This window comes from Tinamus guttatus, unplaced genomic scaffold (assembly GCF_059628265.1).
Source record: "Tinamus guttatus ecotype Peru unplaced genomic scaffold, ASM5962826v1 Tinamus_guttatus_pri_ptg000098l, whole genome shotgun sequence".
In the NCBI taxonomy this organism is placed as follows: Eukaryota; Metazoa; Chordata; class Aves; order Tinamiformes; family Tinamidae; genus Tinamus; species Tinamus guttatus.
Genome location: NW_028288632.1, coordinates 1,053,213 through 1,074,430, shown reverse-complemented (window position 1 = coordinate 1,074,430; position 21,218 = coordinate 1,053,213). Strand labels below are relative to the sequence as shown.

Sequence of the window (21,218 nt, the reverse complement as noted above, 5' to 3'; positions counted from 1 at the left end):
TTGATGACTCCTGCTCATTTCTCACCAGAAGCTGGAACAGTGCTGGCAGGTGAGAATTTTCACAGAAGCAAGTCCCATGGTTTGAGTAGCTGATGGCGATGCTGAGGAACTGGATTGTACTGCTCTTTCCACCACAGAGATAATATAACACAATTCTGGGCAAGTTCTCCAACTTTTATGAGCTCTGTCTTTTCTAGGTAGGTAGCTAAGAGCTTGGGCTTGATCTGCAGACATGTTGAACATTCATGGCTACAAAATGGAAGTCAAGGGAGGTTCTACTACAAACATACATAATGCTGAACTCCCTTAAAAATATTTTGCTGGATGTCCTGGAGTATGTACCCGAAATTATTGAATGCTTCGTGTGTTCATCAATTGTGTCCATATCCCTCCACTATAAACCAGGGATACTAAAACTATGTAATATTGAGGAATGAAGTATGGAGTCAATTATGTCTGATAAAAACTCCTCTAACCTCACATTTATTTGCACATATTTCCATAAAGTAAGGATAAACTGTTTTCACACATACAATTCCCTCCCCACCTCAAATGTCCACTAAGTCCTCGTTGCATCCATCTTTGCTTTGTCCTGCTCCCTATCCTGTCTCATTACCTTAACCCTACTGGACCCAGCTACTTATACTTATGTTTCTGATGAAAATTCGTTTTCATGTCTACCCCAGCTTGTTTTCCCAAGCACTTACCTCTCTTTATCTGTCTCCATTTCTTATTAGTTGGGTCTCTTTCTCTGCCCCTTCCATGGTTTGGGGTTTTTTTGGTTGGTTGGTTGATTTTGTTTTCTTGTCTCACTGACTTGCAGTTGCAGAGTTTAGCTGGATTTAATTCTATCCTGACTCTTGCTTTTCCAGTATTCTCCTTCCTGTTCTCCATCCTTTATTGGACGCGATGGGGAACACTGTTACCAAGGGTAAGGCTGAGGTACTTAGTGCTGTCTTTGCCACAGTCTTTTAACACCCAGATCAGTTCTCCTCAATGTACTTGGCCCCCTGAGCTGGAAGACACCTGTGGAGAGCAGGAGAAACCCCCCATAATTTAGGAGGAAACACTCAGTGACGTGCTACTCCACCTGGACACTCACAAGTCTGTGGGGCCAGATGGGATCCACCCAAGGGTTCTGAGGGAGCTGGCAGAAGCACTCGCTGGCAGAAGCACTTGCGACCAGAAGCTGCTCTCTGTCATCTGTCAGTGGTCCTGGTCAACAGGGGAGGTCCCAGACAACTGGAGACTGGCCAGTGTGACGCCCATCTACAAGAAGGGGCGGATGAAGGACCTGGGGAACTACAGGCCTGTCAGCCTAACCTCAGTATCAGGGAAAGTTATGGAGCAGATCAGCTTGAGGACAATCACCCAGCATGTGTGTGACAACAAGGGGATCAGGCCTAGGCAACACGGGCTCATGAAACGCAGGTCCTGCCTCACCAACTTGATCTCCTTCTATGACCCACCTAGTGGATGAGGGAAAGGCTGTGGTCATGGTCTACTTAAACTTCAGGAAGGCCTTTGACCGAGTCTCCCACTGCCTTCTCCTGGAGAAGCTGGCAGCTCATGCCTTACACAGGTGGACTCTTCACTGGGTGAGAAACTGGCTGGATGGCCAGGCCCAGAGAGTGGTGGCGAATGGAGCTAAATCCAGCTGGTGACCGATCACGAGTGGTGTTCCCCAAGGGTCAGTGTTGGGGCTAGTCCTCTTTAATATCTTTATCGATGATCTAGATGAGGGGATGGAGTGCACCCTCAGCAAGTTTGCAGACAACATAAAGCTGGGAGCTGATCTGCTTGAGGGTACAAAGGCTCTATAGAGGGATCAGGACAGGTTGGATTGATGGACTGAGACCAACCAAATGAAGTTCAACAAGGCCAAGTGCTGGGTCCTGCACTTCGGTCACAACAATCCCATGCAGCGCTGCACTTCAGTCACAAGAACCCCATGCAGTGCTACAGGCTTGGGGCAGAGTGGCTGGAGTGCGGCAGAAAATGATCTAGGGGCAGCAGCCTCCTGGCTTGTGTCAGGGACAGTGTGGGCAGCAGGACCAGGGAAGTGATCGTCCCCCTGTGCTCAGCACTGGAGAGGCCGCACCTTAAATACTGTGTTCAGTTTTGGGCCTCTCACTACAAGGACACTGAGGTATTGGAGCATGTCCAAAGATGGACAAAAAAGCTGGTGAAGGGGCTGGAGCATAGACCTTACAAACAGCAGCTGAGGGAGCTGGAGGAGGCTCACGGTGAACTTATTGCTCTCCACAACTACCTGAAAGGAGGTTACAGTGAGGTGGGGGTCGATCTCTTCTCCAAAATAAGTACCGATAGGACAGAGAAAATGGCCTCAAGTTGTGCCAGGGAAGGTTCAGGTTAGACATAGAATCATAGAATCATGGAATCATAGAATGCTTAAGGTTGGAAGGGACCTCTAGAGGTCATCTAGTCCAACTCCCCTGCACACGCAGGGTCACCTAGAGCACATGGCACAGGACTGCATCCAAGCGGGTTTTGAAGATCTCCAGAGAAGGAGACTCCACAACCTCTCTGGGCAGCCTGTTCCAGTGCTCTGTCACCCTCACTGTTAAGAAATTTTTCCTTAAGTTCCTGTGGAACTTTTGGTGCTTCAGTTTGTGGCCATTACCTCTAGTTCTGTCAGTGCCCACCACTGAAAAGAGACCAGCACCATTCTCTGCACCCCCTCCCTTGAGGTACTTACAGACACTGATGAGATCCCCTCTCAGCCTTCTCTTCTCCAGGCTGAACAGGCCCAGCTCCCTCAGCCTCTCCTCGTAGGGCAGATGTTCCAGGCCCCTGATCATCCTTGTAGCCCTGCGCTGGACTCTCTCCAGCAGCTCCACATCCTTCTTATACTGTGGAGCCCAGAACTGGACACAATACTCCAGATGTGGCCTCACCAGGGCTGAGTAGAGGGGCAGGATCACCTCCCTCGACCTGCTGGAGACGCTCTTCTTAATGCACCCCAGGATCCCATTAGCCACAAGAGCACACTGCTGCCTCATGGTCAACTTATCACCCACCATGACACCCAGGTCTTTCTCCGCAGAGCTGCTCTCCAATAGGTCAGTCCCCAGCCTGCACTGGTGTCTGAGGTTATTCCTCCCCAGGTGCAGGACCTTGCACTTGGCCTTGTTGAATTGCATGAGGTTTTTCACCGCCCAGTTGTCCAGTCTGTCCAGGTGCCTCTGGATGGCAGTGCAGCCCTCTGGGGTATCAGCTACTCCTCCCAGTTTTGTATCATCAGCAAACTTGCTGAGGGAACACTCTGTGCCTTATCCAGGTCATTGATGAATAAATTGAACAGGACTAGACCAAGGACTGAAGCACTTGGGTATATGGTTTAGCAGGCATAGTGCTGAGGGGCTTACAATTGGACTCAATGATCTTGAAGGTCTTTTCCAACCATAATGATTCTATGACCTTCTAGTGAGCTAAAGTTCAAGAGGCTTACTGAGCCAGAAGTTTATCTGTTTCTTATTACTTAACTGCCCTCAGTTATCTTTTTTACACAAATTTTCTCATCACTTTAATGAAATTATAAGAATGTTAGACAACAGCGAAGTCCAGCAAGATAGTTTTTAAGAGATTGTAATCCCAGAAGAAGTGCCAAAACTGTTAGTTACTTTTATCAGATGGGAGGGAAAGATTGAATATGAAATGGATTCTCTCAGTGACAGTGCCTACAGGACTTTTTTCATGAAACCTGAATACGGTACCTTTGAGATGTCCATTCTCTGTCAAATATGGCTAGGAAAAATACTGACAGGAAATGTGCTCACATAGGAAACCAAACGGAAAAAAAAAAAAACACGAAATTAAGCACAGAACTGATAGATGGTAGTCAGTGAGTTCCTAACCTTCGCAAATAGCTTGGTTAACCATGGCCAATCAAGGTTCTGTAACAAATATGGTTCTGTAAACTCTGAAAACTCTAAACTGAGGTACTCAGATATTTATGAGGGTTTTTAAACCCCTGCTTCTGCAAAATAACTGTCTAAACCTGCTGCTCCACATCTCTGCTTTTCTAAACATATCCTCAAAGGACTTCTGGAGGTCAAGGTCAATATCTGCCCTTCCTTATGCATTTGCTTACTTCACTGGTTACTCTTAATTTCCATTATTCTTAACTTCTGTAGATTCAGAGATGGGACCAGAGATGGGACCTGTGAAGGTCTCTGCTCCAACTCCCCGTCATCGCAGCAGAACTCTAAAACTAGACCAATTTCCTCAGCGCCTTGTTCAAGTGACTTATGAATACCTCTAAGGATGGAGATTTCCTAGTCTCTCTGAGCACTTGTTCCCAAAGTAAACCACTCTTCTGTCCAATTTAAATCTCCTTTGCAGTAGCTTGGAACTACTGTCTCTTGTTTCACTGTGTACCTCTGAGAAGAATCTGCCTCATCCTTTTTTTTGCAGCCACCCATTATCTTTTTTATCTCAGGTCCAAGACGTTTGCATTTGTTTGTTTTTTAACCTGGCAAGATTTCTTTCAGACCATTCACTCCATTCGTTATGTATTCTACTTTCTATATGCTTGCAATCTTCTGCTGTACTGCCCATTATGCTTTTTTTTTCTTTTTTTCATGACTACTTCCTCTTCCTCCTTCACATCTCTGCCTTTGTCACTATGCAAACCATGGGCAGGAAATGGAAGACGTGAGAAAAAAAGATCATTTAAAGTAAAATTAATGCTTGTCAACACCTATGTCCAGCACATGATCACAGCCCACAACCACATAATAACCTAATCGTCAGAACTGCACTCAGATGGAAGAATCCAATGCACCACTACAGGCTGGGAACCAACTGGCTAAATAGCAGCTCTGCAGGAAAGCGCCTCAGGATTCTGGCTGACTGTAAGTTGTACATTAGCCAGCAATGCACCCTTGCAGCACTAAAGCTAACCACATGCTGTCTGCACAAACAAAAATCAACAGGTTGAGATAAGTGATTTTGCTCCTCTGTACAGCACTGATAAAAGTTGTATCTGGCACACTCTGTTCTTTAGAGGTTCCTCAGCACAAAAGAAATGCGAACAAACTGGCAAGAGTCCCCTGGAAGACCTATACAGAGGACAGAGGGCTGGAGCACATGGAAAGGCAGAGGAATCTGGGTTTGTTCAGCCTGGAAAAGAAAAGGACTGAGGAAACAAGACCGGATTTCTGGACAGGCTTCCTAAGTAAATGAGGCCTATGTGTCCGTCAGTCTCTTTCCCAGTCAGATTGAGTGGGGTGTAATAGCTCCTACTGATGACAAAAAGTGATTAGAAAGAGAGTGGAGCCACAGACTTAGAGCAGCACTGCAAAAGAACAGGAGGCAATGGACATAACTTTGCAACATAAGAAATTATGAAAATACATTCCCTCAAAGCTACTGAACAGCTGACCGAAGAGCCTGGGAAATCTCCACTCTTGGAGTTCAGAACTTGCCTGAACAAGGTCCTGAGCAATCTGATCTAGCTTTGGAGTCAGCCCAGCTGAGTAGGAGATTGAACCAGAGGCCTCCAGGTCTCTTCTCATCAAAACCTTTTTGGGAGTGCATGATTGCCTATCCAGCCAGCTTTGGGCAACACTGCCCATCTGAATGACCTAGCAGCAAAATAAAAAGACAAAGGTAAGAGGATCAGCACATCAACTGCACCTGAAGCTTCTGCTGGGGAGGAGAACTTAAGAGATGCACACACAGACGCTGTTTGCTGTAGGGAATCACCCAGGAGAAAGTCCTCCAAAGGATGAGTCATGGCTCTAGAAAATACTACGTAGATAGAGTCACTGCAGGGGTTAGAGTGCCCTGGAGAGGGATATAGCCCGGGGCATGGGATGGGAGAGGCGCTAGTCCCTCAGGGCCACAAAAGCGAGGGAGCTTGGCCTCAGCGCACTAGCGGGGCTGCCCGATGCGCGCCACCGCCGCGGCCGTGAGGCTCCCGCGTACGCCCCGCCAACGGCCGCCAACCCCGCGCACGCGGCCGCTGCGCGCGCGCCGCCCGCGCCGCTCGCCTCGTGTCCGCGAGTAACCCCTGCCCCGCCCCCTGCTCCTACCCCTCCCTTGCCCGGCTCTCTCCTGTCCCGGCTCAGCCAATGGCAAGGCGAGCTCCTCCTCACCGTCCCGGCCCCGCCCCCTCCGGCGCGGCTGAGCCCCGCCCACAGAAGCGCTTTCTCCAATCATTGGCTAAGAGGGACACCCGCGGCACCGCCCACTCGCTGTATAACCTTTGCCTTACTGAGCGCAGGGCCCCGCCCCGCTGCCATAGAATGGCCAATAGGAGGCGTCCGCGGGCGTGGTCAGCGGTGCGCAGCCAATGGGCGCGCGGGCGGACGAGAGCGGTGCGGGGGCCGCGCTGGCTGGTGCCGTTGCCGGGTTCGGGGAGCGGCGGGGCCGGCGGGGTGTCCGGTGGGGAAGATGGCGCTGGCGGCGTCCGGCTGGGGCCTGGCCCGGCTGGCGGAGGCGCTGGGCTCGTCCGAGCAGGCGCTGCGCCTCATCGTCTCCATCCTCATGGGTAAGCGAGGGCAGGGAGCGCGGCGGGCGGAGCGAACGGGCCGGCGCCCCCCGCGGAGCTCCCGCAGCCCGGCCGGCCGGGACACCGTTGCCGCCGCGGGGCCTCGGGCGCGAACCGAGGCGCGGGCAGCTCGGCCCGGCTGGGCCCGGCGGGCGGCGGGGCGCCCCGCGAGACCCCCGTGCGAGCGGCCAGGAGCGAGTCCGCGCCCGCCTCGCTCCCGCGGGGAGCGCGGGGCAGCGCCCGGTCCTGCCGGGGACATACCGCGGCGGCGGAGGGGGACTGCTCCCTGCCCGGGAGAGCCGGGGGGTTCCCCGGAGGAGTTCGCAGGTCGCGTTCGGCAGGTGCCCGCGAGCCTCGCGCCTTGGGCTCGGGAGGGGAGCTGTAGCTTCGGGACCTGCAGACGCGGCCGCTGCGCTGCTCCCGTTCAGCGCCCGCTCTCTGCGTGCCGCGGAGTGAAGTCTGGGCTTGGGGGACTGCTTGAGATGCAACAACTTTGTTTACAGTTGCCCTGCTGCCTTCTGTGCCAGGTACTGCCTATGCATCAACTCTTACGTGAGCACACGTGCGTGGAGTTACGTCCACCCGGGAAGCTCCGTAGCGCCTTGAAGATGTGGCCCTGTCCAGCTGTAGGGAGGCCTCTGCCAGGAGACATTATTAGTGTCTGCAGTAATAACGGAGCTATGTAGAGGGGCGTATCGTGATGGGGCTGCCAGGCAGGAGGGCTGATGGCTGCTAGCAAAGCTGGCATAAAACGGGGGTATTACTCTGTTTTCCACCTGAGGTGAAATCAGTGTTGCAACACTTACAGTTCCTGTGTATATCCAAAGGTGAGGTAAAGTCGCATGTGAAACAGCAGAGGCACTAGGGTCCTGAGGTCTTTTTTTTTTTTAGCTCACAAAACATTAGTTGAATGTATATATCATGCTGTCTGCAAAAATCCGTGCCAGTGTCCATGCTGTTTGAAAACTTTTGATGGTAGTGACTTGGCAGAAAAGAAATATAGGCTTTTCATTATCGGCTTTTCTCTGAAAGTAAAAATACATGCAAAGGGCTACAGCTGCTACCATATGATCTATCTATATAAAGCTGCCTTGGCTAACTGAAAGTGTAATTCTTAAAGAAAAAACAGAGGTGGAAGAAAAGCTGGATCACTTTGTAACCTTGCTCTAGACCAGACTCATTTTTTTTGGTTTAATCTACTAGGTTTAGGTTCAGAACAACTGGAATGTTCTTCACTTCAAGTGTAGATATAGAGGGTTGAACTGATTGTCATGTCAGACTTAACTTTAAATATTGGTTAAGCCAAACATGTTTTGTAAAGAAAAATGAAGCAACATGAAACATGTACAAGATATGCATGAGACTGTGAGTTTATCTAACAGCTCCTCACAGCTGACCCGGGAAAGTCCTGGCTTCTTGTCTCCCACATCTGCCTCCGGTACTCTGATCGTGAGCTAATCCAACCTACTTGCTTGGCAGAGATTTAAACCAGAAAAAGCAGACAGTTTACTCCAGGCTTAGTCAACTGAACGAACTGAAGGACTAGTCTAACAAGAATTGATGAAGAAAGGGGGCTGGAAGGTGCGTGGGGAGGCAAATGCGCTTGAGAGTGAGGTGCAGTTGCAGAGCACGCCTTGGACGTATTCTCAGAGTTCCTTCTTCCTTTTGTAAACGCTAAGCTGCAAGGTGTCTCTGGAAGGCCCTGCGTGCTGCTTGGTGCCCTGTGGGGGAGCATAATCCTTTGTTTCTTCAAAGTGAATGGCAGATAATTACTATCTTAATGATGAGAAGAAACACCTAATACAGCCAGTTGTGATCCAACCCTGAAATTCTTGCAGATTAGACAAGCACTGTGCAGGTTGTGCTGACATTGAGCCACCGAGGTGGCACATTCTCCCTTCCTGATACTGCAGCCCTCCTGCAAAAAGTCTTACAGGGTCATTACAACTTGTATGAAATAGTCTCAGGACCAGGAAGACCTGGCTGTAGTTTGGTGCTCCTGCAGGGCACATAGATTTAACCCCCTCAGGCAGGGGGCGTTGATCCGGGTTTGGGGGTTAATGAATACCTAGTGAAGCAGTCTCTGGGATGTGGAAAGGGAGTGCCCAGCACCACTCCAGAGCAACGTGAGAGGAGGGCAGGAAGAGTGCCCAAGCTCGTCACTGCCATTAAAAGAAATGCTTATTTAATTGCAGCTTACTTGGCTCTCAGTCACATTAGAAGGATTGTCCTTACCTCTACCTGTTGGTAATGCAGATTGCACTGATGACCACTTCATAGGGTGGAATAAGGTATAAACGAAAGACAGAAATTGGTAGAAGCTGAAAGTTGTATTAGGACGGGCAGGCTGCTTTTCCATTACTTTCTCCAATGCAGATGTTGCAAATACCTGCAACAAATACCTTTTGTTGGCTGCATGTACTATTACGGAATTATTTCAGAGGAATACAATGAGGATGAAGTAACATAGGGTGTTCCAAAGATGAATTTAAAAGTTGGCGCTTGTTTCTCCCTACACCACCTACACTATGCAGTTTTTCTGCTAAAACTGTTTTCAGGGCTCCACTCTTCAGCAGATCACCAGAAGCTGTTAAAAAACAGCCCTCAAAAAAGTGGAAGGACGGTAAAGGACTTTGGACTTAGCATATAAATTTCTGCAGAAAAATGGATTATCACAGGAGGAAAAAGTAGTCTTAGTGAACTCTCCTGCTTTAGAAAAGGGGTATTCACATAGTTATGATCTGAAATAACCAAAAGATGTGATTTAAAACCATTAAGTCAGACACTACTGGGGGGGGGGGAATTAAGAACAAGAGAACATGAGGGAGGAAGGAAGAGCAACAAACAGGCTTTGCAGTAGTCCTAAGGGGCAGCACTTCTCACTGAACCAAAGAAGGCTATTATGGAGAAAATTATGGGGGTTTTATGCACAGCTTTGCATTTAAACGTAAGAAATACCTTTTGTACATCCTGTAATTTTGGAGGAGAGAATACAACTAGAATGAAGCCTACTACTCTGATTGTATGAGATTTAAAAACCAACTTCAGACCTCTTGTGTAGTGACAATTTGCGTAAACGATCTTTGAAGCAATTAGGCTGTAATTAGGCAATGTTATCAAGAGCAGTATTGCTTAAAACATGGATCTGGATCCTTTCATTTTAAACCTCTGGTGTGTCTAGTATATATAGATCACATATATCTTTTGATATGTGTGTTCTGCCTCGTATTCTTCAGTATTAATATCAGGGCCTAGTGTTTACCAAGGAAAAAATGCTTTTAGGTCAGCATGAAAGACTAATAGTCTTGGTCTCTACTTCAGAGTAACTTCCAGGTTGTTGAAGTAAGCAGCCCGGGTGAATGCTGTTACAGCTCCTTGGAGGACAGAGGGAAGGAGCCCCTCCTGCTGTGGAAAGGAGAGAGGAGGGGTTTGGAGTTGCTTCTCTAACTCCTCTGTGGAAGGGGGCAGGTTTCTTTTCTGCAGAAGGCCCTGCAGTTCATCTGGGTTTTAGGTTCTTATTACTGGCGAACTATAAAAGAGAGAGTGATCCCAAAGAATTAAAGGTGCTTATCAGGCCGTGCTATTATACCGTGGCATGCATGGTACCTGGCATGTTCTCCTGCAAAATGGCAGGCGAGGAACATACTGTTTATGATCCTTAGCCAGAACTGACCCTGCAGATCTGCCCTGACCTAGCCAGGACCAGCACCAGGCACGTGTGTCCTAATGTACGTGCGCAGCAGTGGCTTGCACAAGTCAACACTGTTCACATGGAGCGAGTGCCGCATAACGCCTGCCCTGTTGACACACGTCTTGCCCCATGCCCTCCCAGTGCTGTCTCGCATCCTCTGCTTCTTCTTGCCCTCTGCATCTTCAAGGTTTTTAGGCTCAGTGAAGTTCACGCAGTGAGCACTCATGGGCGATCGCTTGTCCCAGATCACCTTCCGAGCTGCCGAGCCAATCGAGAACCTAGCCTAAGGTGAGGTCAACCTTGCTGACTAATTTCAATGGATAAGACATAGGAACAAGGGTAAGAGAGCACTGACCTGTCATAGCTGTCACAATCAGTTCACTCAGAGAGCACTCTGTCCTGCCTCTTTTTTTCTTTTCCAACTCCTAACTTCAAATACGTTTTATTCCTTGAAGTAAATAAATAAATGAATAAACCAGAGAGTTGTTAATGTATGCATTGTATGAAGCATTACACAAGAGGGCACAACAGGAGCAGATCTATACAGCAGGTACTCTCCGTTGTGTGCAGTACCTGATGTCCTCACTGTGTGACTTGTAGGGATTTATTTTGGAATTACTCAAGCCTGATCCCATGGACTGAGCAGCCATTAGTAGCTGGAGCCCAATATCAGTTCAATTTAATCTGGAAGGAAGCCAGTTCACATGCTCTGAGACAGCTTTGCTGGGCAAACTAAAGCACAGTAAGTGGACTTCAAAAGCACACTCCTGAGCTGAATTATATATACCCCTGTACATGCACCCAGTGTTAAACAAGGTGTGGGATTTCACTTAATCTTGTGGCAAGCTGTATTATAGACAGAATATGAGAACACCTTTGAAGTCAAAATACGAGGAAGGCTTTCATTTGAACATGTCTTCTTCCCTTTGTCCCATTCCTTTTAGTTTTAGCCTTCTTACAAGGATATGCAGACTACTGGTCTGCTAGATTTTCATAAGGGTGGAGTTAACTGATTAGCAGAAGGGAAGGAGTTGAAGTCTGATCTACTGTCTTGGATATAAAATGAAACTAGTGCATAAAAAAGGGAAAGGGAAAAAAGATACAGAGAATGTTTCTGAAACCCTTGTTTGCCGCTTTATTTTTGAGGGGAGGAGGAGAAAAAAAAAAAAAAAGATAGGCTTCTTAACATCTTAATCACCCATTCCAGAATGTGGCAAACTTAACAATGCTGCTTTTCTTGGAATTGGTAGAAATTTTCTTCTGCCTAATCCATCCTCTTGATCATTTCTTCTTTGCTCTTTTAGATTATTTTCTTCGCTCACGTTGTGCAGCAGTCCGTTACTCTTCTAAGCGGCTGTGACACAGGAGCAACCTTTCACTCTGGTTTCAGGATTCTCCTGAGCAGAGGTTGTCTGTTTGTTCCCTTTAAAATAAGGGCGGAATTTATCACCAGTGGCGTGTCACAACTACCCCTGTTACACTGATTGCTAACCACATTCTGTCAAGAGTCGGTCTAGAGTTAAAATCAGCTTTATGCACAGGTCACTTCCCATCCTCGTGGTGCATAGAGGAGAAAAAATGCCTTCTGAGAGAGTTGTCCTGTTTCCTCCTGGAGTATTCCAGCCTGTTTCCTGTCTCAGTCACCCATGTTCTTTTGCTGAAAAAGCTGTAGCAGTTGCATTTGGTCGACTGTAATCCGGACTGTGGGGTCCCTCAGCACCAGGAACAGGGATTGTGTTCCTGCAGGGCTTGAGCAGTGCAAGAAGAGCAGCCTCCTGGCTGGGACACGGCGAGGTGTGAGAGGAAGCTTTCCCGGCGGCCACAGTGCCTACAGAAACTGCCTGCCTGCTTCCGCTGTTCTACCTCATGCTGCATCAGGGACGCTCCAGTGGGATGGCAGGACCGCTCTGGTTAATAGCAAGAAGAGCTAATGGTTTAATAGCCGGGTTTGAGTGCTCAAAAATACACAGACCACAATAGGGTCTTCATTGATATTCCGTATTCACTACCATCTGGGAGTTGTGACTGCAGTATAGGATGAAAACTGAGGCTGAAAAAAATGGCAGTATCTCAAAAACTGGGAACATGCTGCGTGAGCAAAACTGCAACTAAACTGCAGTCCAGAGTGCCACCACGTTGCTCTGATACCATAAAAGTTGTGACTTTTGAACGTGAACAGCACCTATGCCATACAAAACCAGGATCTGGATTTTTGTCATTTTTCACAAATACATACGCTGTGCATATTAGTAGCTTTCCAAGTATTCCAGTATTTTAACTTTTGATCTAAACAGATGGTAACACCTCTTAGTTTCTTAGCACTTGCCATTTTACAAAGCTGTTGCCAGCTATTAAAATGTTTGTTAAACTTCACGTGGTGTCTGCCTTACAGTAAAACTAAAATTAAAAAAAAATAAAAAAGGAGAGATTCCTGTCTATATGTCTCTCTGTATGAGACTGGCAGATGATTATACTTTTTTTCCCCTCTTCTTTTAATCATGTGAAACGTTCTAATTCCTTGAATTACTCTTGCATCCCCAGAGAGCTAGTGTGATGAACTCTCTTTGACAATTACCTCTTTCCTCTTCAGAGGGTATTCAGGGAGAGAGGAGGAGCAAACATCTGATTCTGCTGCCAGAGTACCACTGTGGAAGGGGAACAGGGGAATTCAGGGCAAAAGAGCAAGTGAACCTGGGGCAAGGGCATAATGGGCTAAAGAGAGGAGCAGAGAAACAGGTCCTAAAAACAGAGACTGGAAGCAATTGGGGAAGTAGGGCAGAACTGTGAGCCAGCTAGAAGAAGGAATGACAAGGCTGCGTAAAGAGCTTGAGTGGAGCAGGAAGGAAAAGGGAGGATTGGGATAGGGCATTTTGTACCAGAGTTGGGAGCTGTTTCTGAGGGAGGGAAGAGCGAGGTTGAATACAAATCCAGGAGCAAGACTGGCCCCTTGCGAGGGCAGAGAGTTGGGGAATGTGACACCTGGCTAGTCACTGAGAAGGAGGCCGGGAGCGCAGAGGTTGGTGAAGGTTGCAGATGTGGGAAGGAACAGGAGGGAAGGATGGCAGGAGGCTGAGGGGGCGAGGAGAAGTTGAGAGCGTCCATGTGGGCTCAGGGCACCGTGCTGCCCGCCAGGTCCTGAATGGAACCTGGAACTCTCAAATTCTGTCACTCCTTTCCAGGAGGTTTGGCAGCGGGGAGGAAAGGATCATAAAACAGCTCCTCCAGTCACCTCTCAACACATTAGCTTTGCCAGATTGTGATGCATATATTTTACCTAAAATAACAGAATTATTAATTCCATCTCATAGTAATGACTGTGTGGTTTGGCCTTACTTATTGGAGAGGTTCCATCTCTCGACCATTTCCTGGCAAAACCTGCATTTCATCCCCTTTTATTAATGTTCAGTGTAAAAGATGACTACCTACTGCTATTATTATTATTATTCCATTACTTCCATCCAGGTAGCAGAGATTTATCCACTGCTACTGGTTTCAACTAGGCTAATGAGCAGTGCGGGTGTCAATATGATGGTGTGTGGTGACTTTTTTCCTTTTTAGTGGGCCAGGCTTGTGTTGGTTTAAATGAAGATGAAAGAACACAAGCTTGGAAAGTCATAAGTTCATAAAATTCATAAGTTATAAAATGCCAGAATTAAGGCTGCTCCTACTACCTCAATTCAGCTCTCTTATGCCTATGCCTTTAGAAACACCCTGTATGAACAGACTTAAAAATACCCATGAGATGGACAATCAGCGTATATTAAAACATTATATTTATTGTTTAATAAGTGGCAGTGTTTACTGCATGCTGTGAGGACCTTATCTAGATGACAGAAATTAATTTACTCATAGGATTTTATGTGGCACTTAATAGTGCCTCACCATAGCACAAGTGTGCTTCACAACTGCTTAATTCTCACTAGAGCCACACATGAATAAGCCAGAGATATTCCCAAATTAGAGTAGAAGTTAACATGAAGAAAATGCAAGGGAAAAAAAAGACTTTCCAGTTATTGTAGCTGCTCAATATGAAATTCTTCTAATTTGGGATTTTTTTTTTTCCAAAGTACTGCATGCATAGTGCCAAGTGGATTTGGTTAAAGTTCTGTGTGCCCAATACTTCACAAATCAGATGCAAATCTGAATTAGAACCAAGAATTAGAAAGGAGAGAATGAACTACTAGAGGTCACTTGGGGAAAGCTGGAATTAAAGTTAGTAAATCATGTAAGAACTCTGCGGTGGAAGCAGGGATTGAAATCTGCAGGACAGTATAATGGTGCTAGCCATAAAATGTCTTTTTTTAATCTATCTGCTTAGCACATTTATCATATTTGTCACAGAAACTCGAATTGAGTCAGAAGGCAGTTCAGTAGCCTCTTATACAGTACGAATCTGACTCATGAATTTCAGCATGATCTAGCTCATCTATTGGGTGAGGCCCTAAACTGTAATAATGAAATTTCCTATGCTTCCACATTAACTCTGGTGTAATATTGTTCCTGTTAATATATTTTCTTCTTTTGAATATGTAGAGTCTAACATATATCCCTAAGGTGGAAATCTTAAAGTCAAGAATGTATACTATGATCTATATCTATGGTTTATGTATGTAAAGATGTAAAGTGCATTTATCTAGTAACATGGCCAAGAACATTAATCTGAACCGTTACAAACATCACTGTTTGTCTGCACCAATTTATCTCTCTTTTTTTTTTTTTTTTCCCTGCTCAGGATATCCTTTTGCCTTGTTCCAGCGCTATTTCCTTTTCCAGAAGGAGGCCTACCTCATTCATCTGTACAATGTGCTCACAGGACTCTCCATTGCTTACTTCAATTTTGGTAAGATGGGTTGGGGAAGAGAGCGCTGCCTGGCCCCAGGGCTTTCTGCCATCTGGAAGGACCTGTAGTGGGATGCTGGTGAAACATCATTTTTGCTTCCTCTCTTTCCCCACAGGGATGCAATTCTTCCATTCCCTGATATGTGTCCTAGTGCAGTTTCTCATCCTGAGACTTATGGGTCGGACAGTCACTGCCGTCTTCACCACTTTCGTCTTTCAGATGGTAAAATTCTCTTTTTTTTTTTGCATTTGTTTGTAGAAGAGAGCCCTTTGTTCAGTTTTTCATTTCCCAAAAGCAACTGGGGGGAGAAAAGTGGAGACAGATCAAAAAGTGCTGGAGGAATTAGTCTGAATAATCCACACAATGGTTTCTTTCAGGCATACCTTATGGCTGGCTATTACTTTACAGCCACGGAGCATTATGACATCAAGTGGACAATGCCACACTGTGTCCTGACCCTGAAGTTGATTGGTGAGTCATTGTTCTTCGCTCCTCTTATGCTCTGCGAAGACATTCCTCAAGGAGAAGGGGGCTGATTATTCAGCCCAAGCAGCTCATCATAGGTGTTCACATAGTTGTTTCTGTCCCCTAGGTCTGGCCATTGATTATTATGATGGAGGAAAAGATTCCGTGAGTAAAACCCTCGTTATGCTTCACTCCCTCTTCCCCTTTCCTTGCCATTCCAGTAAGCTTAGAGGTCAGAAAAAAACAGTTTAAGAAGCTGCATTCATTGTTTGGTGAAAACCATACCTGAGAGAGGGGCATCTGTGAGTGTATGAGGACACCAAATTCCAGAGTGGAAAGTAGTAGTCATTACAGCTAGAGAAAAGCTCCTTCAGTGCTGAATCAGGTCAGAATATTATTCTGCCATCCTTAAATTCCCCACCATCTCCTCCTCCAAAATCCATTGCTCCAGCAGTGGTCCCCAGTGCCCTGTTTCTTGTGCGTAGTGCTCCTTTAACTTGCAGACCACTGTGGCCGAATCTCAGTTCCCGTCTTCCTTTCCCTTGTTTAGTGTCATATTCTTATGGGATAGTTGCTGTAAAAGTAAAGCAGAGTGAACAGTGAGAGAAGTCACACAGCTCAGCTGGTAGGAAAGAATACCCGTTACAGTCTCTTTATTTTTTTCATATATCTGTGTTCCACATCTCATGTTTGGGCCTCACCCAGTCTTTAGCATAAATAGAATCACTGCTGATTGCAAGAAAACAAAGTTTGGCTGAAGTTTCCTGAGATGAAGTTTCAAGTATTTAAAGGCAAATAATTTGCATGATGTTCTTGCATCAGGCTGTATGGATACTAGAGCAGTAAGGTTTTGCAATACTCTCCTCCCTGCTATTGCATTCAGAGACTGATAGAAGTCAGATGCATTGCTCTTCTTCAGTCTACTGTGCTGGAAGGGATGCAGGTCAGTAGACGCCTTGTTTGGAGCTTATTTGGGAGTGAAGATGTGTGCAGTTGGTCTCAACTGTTGGATCTTGTCATTATTTAAAGGGGTTGGGGACAGAATGGTGGGGAGAGGAATGGATGTGGAACACAGAAAATAGAAAGGTCATTATATAGAGAGAGGATAAGAACTTAGACCATAAAGGAGATAGATTGAGAACATAACATCCAGCGCTAGTATGAGATGCCTGGGATGATGTTAATGTCACTCCCTTTGGTACAGGAGTTCCTGACCCCTGAGCAGTCGCGATTTGCTGTCCGGGGAGTTCCTACCTTGCTGGAGGTCTCAGGATTCTCCTATTTCTATGGTGCCTTCATGGTGGGGCCTCAGTTCTCCATGACGGACTATCAGAAACTGGCAAGGGGTGAGATGACTGACGTTCCAGGCCAGAGACCCAATAGGTAATGAGAGACACTTAGCTCCTTTCCCTCCTAAGACCCCAGAACACCTTTCACTGAATCACCCCCACATTGCCTGCAGTGCAGTGCCTTCTTATCTGGACACTGAAGTACTGTGACCAGAAGTGCTTTAGAAGAGAAAGGATTTTTTTCAAAAGTCACTCGTAAACTCTCTGCATAATGTCCTAGAATTGTTCCAGGGCACGAATGTCAACAGCCATTTGATGTCTTCAGCACAGACATGGTGCCAACCTGGTAGTGCTAACATTGCAAACAGAGGCATCTGCTGCAGGGGATGTGGTGATTCCCTATTGCTTTCTCCCTTAACCCCTCATTTCTACTTCGGTTCTCTGAATCATGAATTTAGAAGTCTCTTCCCAATGTTTTTTCTTTGACCTCATTTTTTTCTTTCTCAGCTTTGTGCCTGCTCTCAAGCGCCTGAGTTTGGGCCTGCTATTTCTAGTAATCTATACCTTGTCGAGCCTATACGTCACTGATGAATACCTCATCTCAGATGATTACATGGTATGTATTAATGTGGTTCCATAGTTTGGACTATGGAAGTATTATACTTCTCTGGAGGTCACTGGATATACACAAGTGGAGGAATAAAACTCATTTTTTAAGGTTTGCCTCAATTTAAAAAGAATAAAAAAATCAGCAACTGCTAATAAGGCTTCTTGCAAGTAATTTTGCTTTGCTGTCTGCCCTGTATATTCCACAACTGAAGAATCAGTTTTAGATATTACTGTTTCTCTTTGAATCCTAACATACATATTCTGTAACCTTTAAAAGACCATCCCTGTAATCATTACATTCAAAGAACTGCCAGAGTAACTTGCAAGGTTTTTTTTTTTTAAAAAAAAAAAGTCTGAAATCTTGCAGACTTTACAGTTGGGCTATCCCTGAGTACTAGCCAGCTTTAGAACAACAACTTGGTTTCTTGATTCCCTCAACAATATTATTTTGGGGAGAGGGATGCAGCAGCTGACTCTGCAAATTGACTCATTTGATTTAGAAATTAACCAGAACCATGGTGATTCTTACAAAACTCTAACAAGTAATTTTTATTTGCAGATTATCAGTATTTCTGTGTCAGTAGAAACAAATGAGGGCATATATTCTAGAAATGATTATGCTAATCCTAAAGTCTTCCCAAAGCAGTTATTTCATTACAGTTAAATGTTACTAAAGGAAGTAAAATGATGTGTGAAAACATAAACTAGTAGCAAAAACTAGTAGCTTAGCAATCTCTTCCATATAGCAGTCTCATCACATGGATCAGATTAAAATGAAAGTCACCAGTAAGATCTCATCTACTCTGTCTCATTATTGCCAGTCAAGTCAGTGCTGCTCAAGGCACTTAAATTGTTTTCTTTTCCTGAAGTGCTAGAAATGAATCTTCCTATCTAGACTGCTGTGTTAGCTGCTCTGCACGATTTAAGAAATGTCAGCCTTGAGGAAAACCAGCCCTCAGGAAGTTGGCAATCTTCTTATTCTGTTTCACTCTGTCTTTGCAGGAGCAGCCTTTCTGGTTCCGATTGTTTTATGTGATGATATGGGGCAAAATAATTCTCTACAAATACGTAACCTGCTGGCTTGTTACGGTGAGTCTAGAAGTCCTTTCAGAAATAGACAAAAAGAGCAAGGGCAGCATGCTTGTAGCTATGGAGAATGTTCTTAGACTTGACACTAAATGGAAATAACTCAAATATCTGAAGATAAGCGCAGATCAATTTAGCCTGCTCTAAATTAGCAAAGGTTAACTAAAGGAATAGAAAGGAGGTAGCTTTTAATCAGTTTCTTCCATCTGCAACGGTAAGCACTTTCTACTGAGCAGAGCAACAGTCCAACCTTTCCCGATTCAGTCTTGCCAAAAAAGAGTGACGTTTTCCTCTTATTTTTAATTCTTCCCTGTATCTTTTTTTCCACAGGAAGGTGTCTGCATCCTTGTTGGTTTGGGATACAATGGGAAAGATAAGAGTGGAAAGCCTATGTGGGATGCTTGTGCCAACATGAAGGTCTGGCTGTATGAGACAACGCCTTTGTTCACAGGGACCATCAATTCTTTTAACATCAACACCAATGCTTGGGTGGCCCGGTGAGCAGGACAAACTTCTCCACTTCTGTGTTGTGCCAGTAACTTCTGCTTTGGGTAGAACCAAGATTCTAAGGCAGAGGGAATGCCAGAGGAAGAATCTGCCAGTTCTCAGTTCTTAGACTCTTCCTTATATTCTGTTCCTGGCTGCTGCCCTATTGAAAAAGGTTACTGAATCAGATAGGCTTTTTGATGCTACCTAAAGTGTCATCAGATGTGATGCAGGCAAAAAGTAGAAGATAGCAAAAACAGAGAAGGCTTTGGGGGCAGACATGAGAACAGAACCATAGTGAGCCCTTGGGCACGCTTGGTCAAACAACAGACTGCTCCAAAAGCTGGCTCCTACATGGTGCCTCTTAATTCAGGGCTGTGCAATGACTTGACAGGGGTTTGGTTCAGCTTTTGCTGGAATACACACCCGAACTGTAAAATATCTTGCTTGCTTTGTGTTGTGGGATAGACCATCTCTCCCTATTAGCTGGGACTTCTTTAAGACCGGGTGAGTTACATTTTTCTGTGGTAAGAGGAGCTATCTTCCTTGCTTGTCCTCACAGAGATACACAGGAGTAAATGATCTCCTGGGCCCTACATCTCCAACATGGAGAGGGGAGGAGAGTCAGCAGCCTAGAAGAACATTGAGTTGGTTTCTTTTCTGCTCTAGCTACATCTTCAAACGCCTGAAGTTCCTGGGTAACAAACTGCTGTCACAGGCCCTGGCTCTGTTCTTCCTGGCCATTTGGCATGGACTGCACTCTGGTTACCTCGTGTGCTTTCAGATGGAGTTGCTTATAGTCATCGTTGAAAGACAGGTGCGCTTTGAATTACTGCAGTGGGGTGGCATGTGCGCTTGAGCCGGAAAACTGCCACACAGAGAGCTTTGCATGAATTAAATACAAAATGCATCTTCTCACTTTGAAATTGGTGCTCAAACACTACTGATCAAGAGTTAAGTCAGTTGCTTTTGCAAGGGCAAGTCATAAATTTACTGCAGAAGCTGACAGGAAGGAAACTGGAGAACTTAGCACATAACTATAGGGAAACTGAAGAGCTTGGCACCTGGGAAGCTGGAAGATATGCACATGAACTGAATACTCTTGTTAAATCTCAGTGTGAGAGGACAGCATTCTGTATTTTATCTCATTGATTTTGGATTAAAACTTTGAGCAGAATGGGATATTCCTTACGCACAGGTTATTGATTTGACGTAACTGGATAGATATTTTGCTTGCAGAACCTGCATATACAGCCACAGCCACATGCAACTAAGCAGAATTCTACTGTCTTTTTTTTCTTTAAACTAGATCATAAACCTTGTTCGGGACAGCCCTGTCCTGAGTGCTTTGGCCTCCATCACCATCTTGCAGCCCATCTTCTACGTGTTGCAGCAGGCTCATCACTGGACCTTTATGGGTTACTCTCTGGTGCCATTTTGCCTTTTCACCTGGGACAAATGGATGAAGGTATTTAGAAGCCTCACAAGGACAGCCTTTCTCCCTGAACATCTCATGCAGAGTTGCTCCAGATCTGCTTGTTGATCTGTAACCATGCCTTTCTCTTTACAGGTGTACAGGTCTATTTATTTCATTGGCCATGTGTTGTTCTTCACTTTATTATTGGTGTTGCCTTATATTCGTAAAATAATGGTGCCACGAAAAGAAAAGCTAAAAAAGGCAGAATAGCAGCCAAAAGGTAAGCATGTATGGGGTGTTGGGGAATGCTAACAGAGAGAGGATCCTGCACTCAGACAAGGAGGTGGGACACAGGATCGGTGTTACCTCCTGAAGTGAAAGAGATGAAAACAGAGAGTCCTCTTTTATTTTCCAGATTGTACCACGTGTGCATTTCTAGGAGTTGATTTAACACTCCGGAAGCAAAAGCATCACCTGCCAAGTTTGCTGTGTTGAAGTATGACTTCTTTCAACATGAGGGGGAAAGAGAAAGCACAGGGTCAGAGACCCCAAAAGAGGGGTATGGAGGAATTCTCCTTCCAGATCCTCCACTTTCTATGTTGCCTTATCTCTCTGCCACCCTCCCATGAACACTCTTGTCTCTCTGCTGATACCAGATGATTGTAAGACACTCAACGCAGGCACTATATTGCAATGGAGCCACCTTCTGACTTTTCTACGTTTGTCATCCAAGATAAAAATTGCTCCTGTTTTTCATATCTGCTTCAGCTCCTTTCCTCTGGGGTGCCTCCATGTGGGAAGGATGGATGGTTTTCCAG

At 45.8% G+C, this 21,218-nt stretch overlaps 1 protein-coding gene across 1 annotated transcript; it reads left to right on the top strand.

Annotated features, from left to right (window-relative positions):
- The first annotated feature begins 6,376 nt into the window (after nt 1-6,376).
- Nucleotides 6,377-21,156, top strand: LPCAT3 (lysophosphatidylcholine acyltransferase 3). The gene is made up of 13 exons (XM_088520781.1): nt 6,377-6,517; nt 14,941-15,048; nt 15,164-15,270; nt 15,426-15,519; nt 15,641-15,678; nt 16,718-16,896; nt 17,310-17,418; nt 18,414-18,500; nt 18,828-18,994; nt 19,653-19,800; nt 20,293-20,451; nt 20,554-20,680; nt 20,816-21,156. The coding sequence occupies exons 1-12, from the start codon at nt 6,421-6,423 to the stop codon at nt 20,668-20,670; spliced, it is 1,410 nt and encodes a 469-aa protein (XP_088376907.1). The 5' UTR covers nt 6,377-6,420; the 3' UTR covers nt 20,671-20,680; nt 20,816-21,156.
- The last annotated feature ends 62 nt before the right edge of the window (nt 21,157-21,218 follow it).

Coding starts and splice junctions, on each gene's coding strand:
- LPCAT3 (XM_088520781.1), top strand. CDS start 6,421: ATGGCGCTGGCGGCGTCCGGCTGGGGCCTGGCCCGGCTGGCGGAGGCG. Junction 15,049..15,163: donor CATTGCTTACTTCAATTTTG/GTAAGATGGGTT, acceptor CTTTCCCCACAG/GGATGCAATTCTTCCATTCC. Junction 15,520..15,640: donor CCTGACCCTGAAGTTGATTG/GTGAGTCATTGT, acceptor TCTGTCCCCTAG/GTCTGGCCATTGATTATTAT.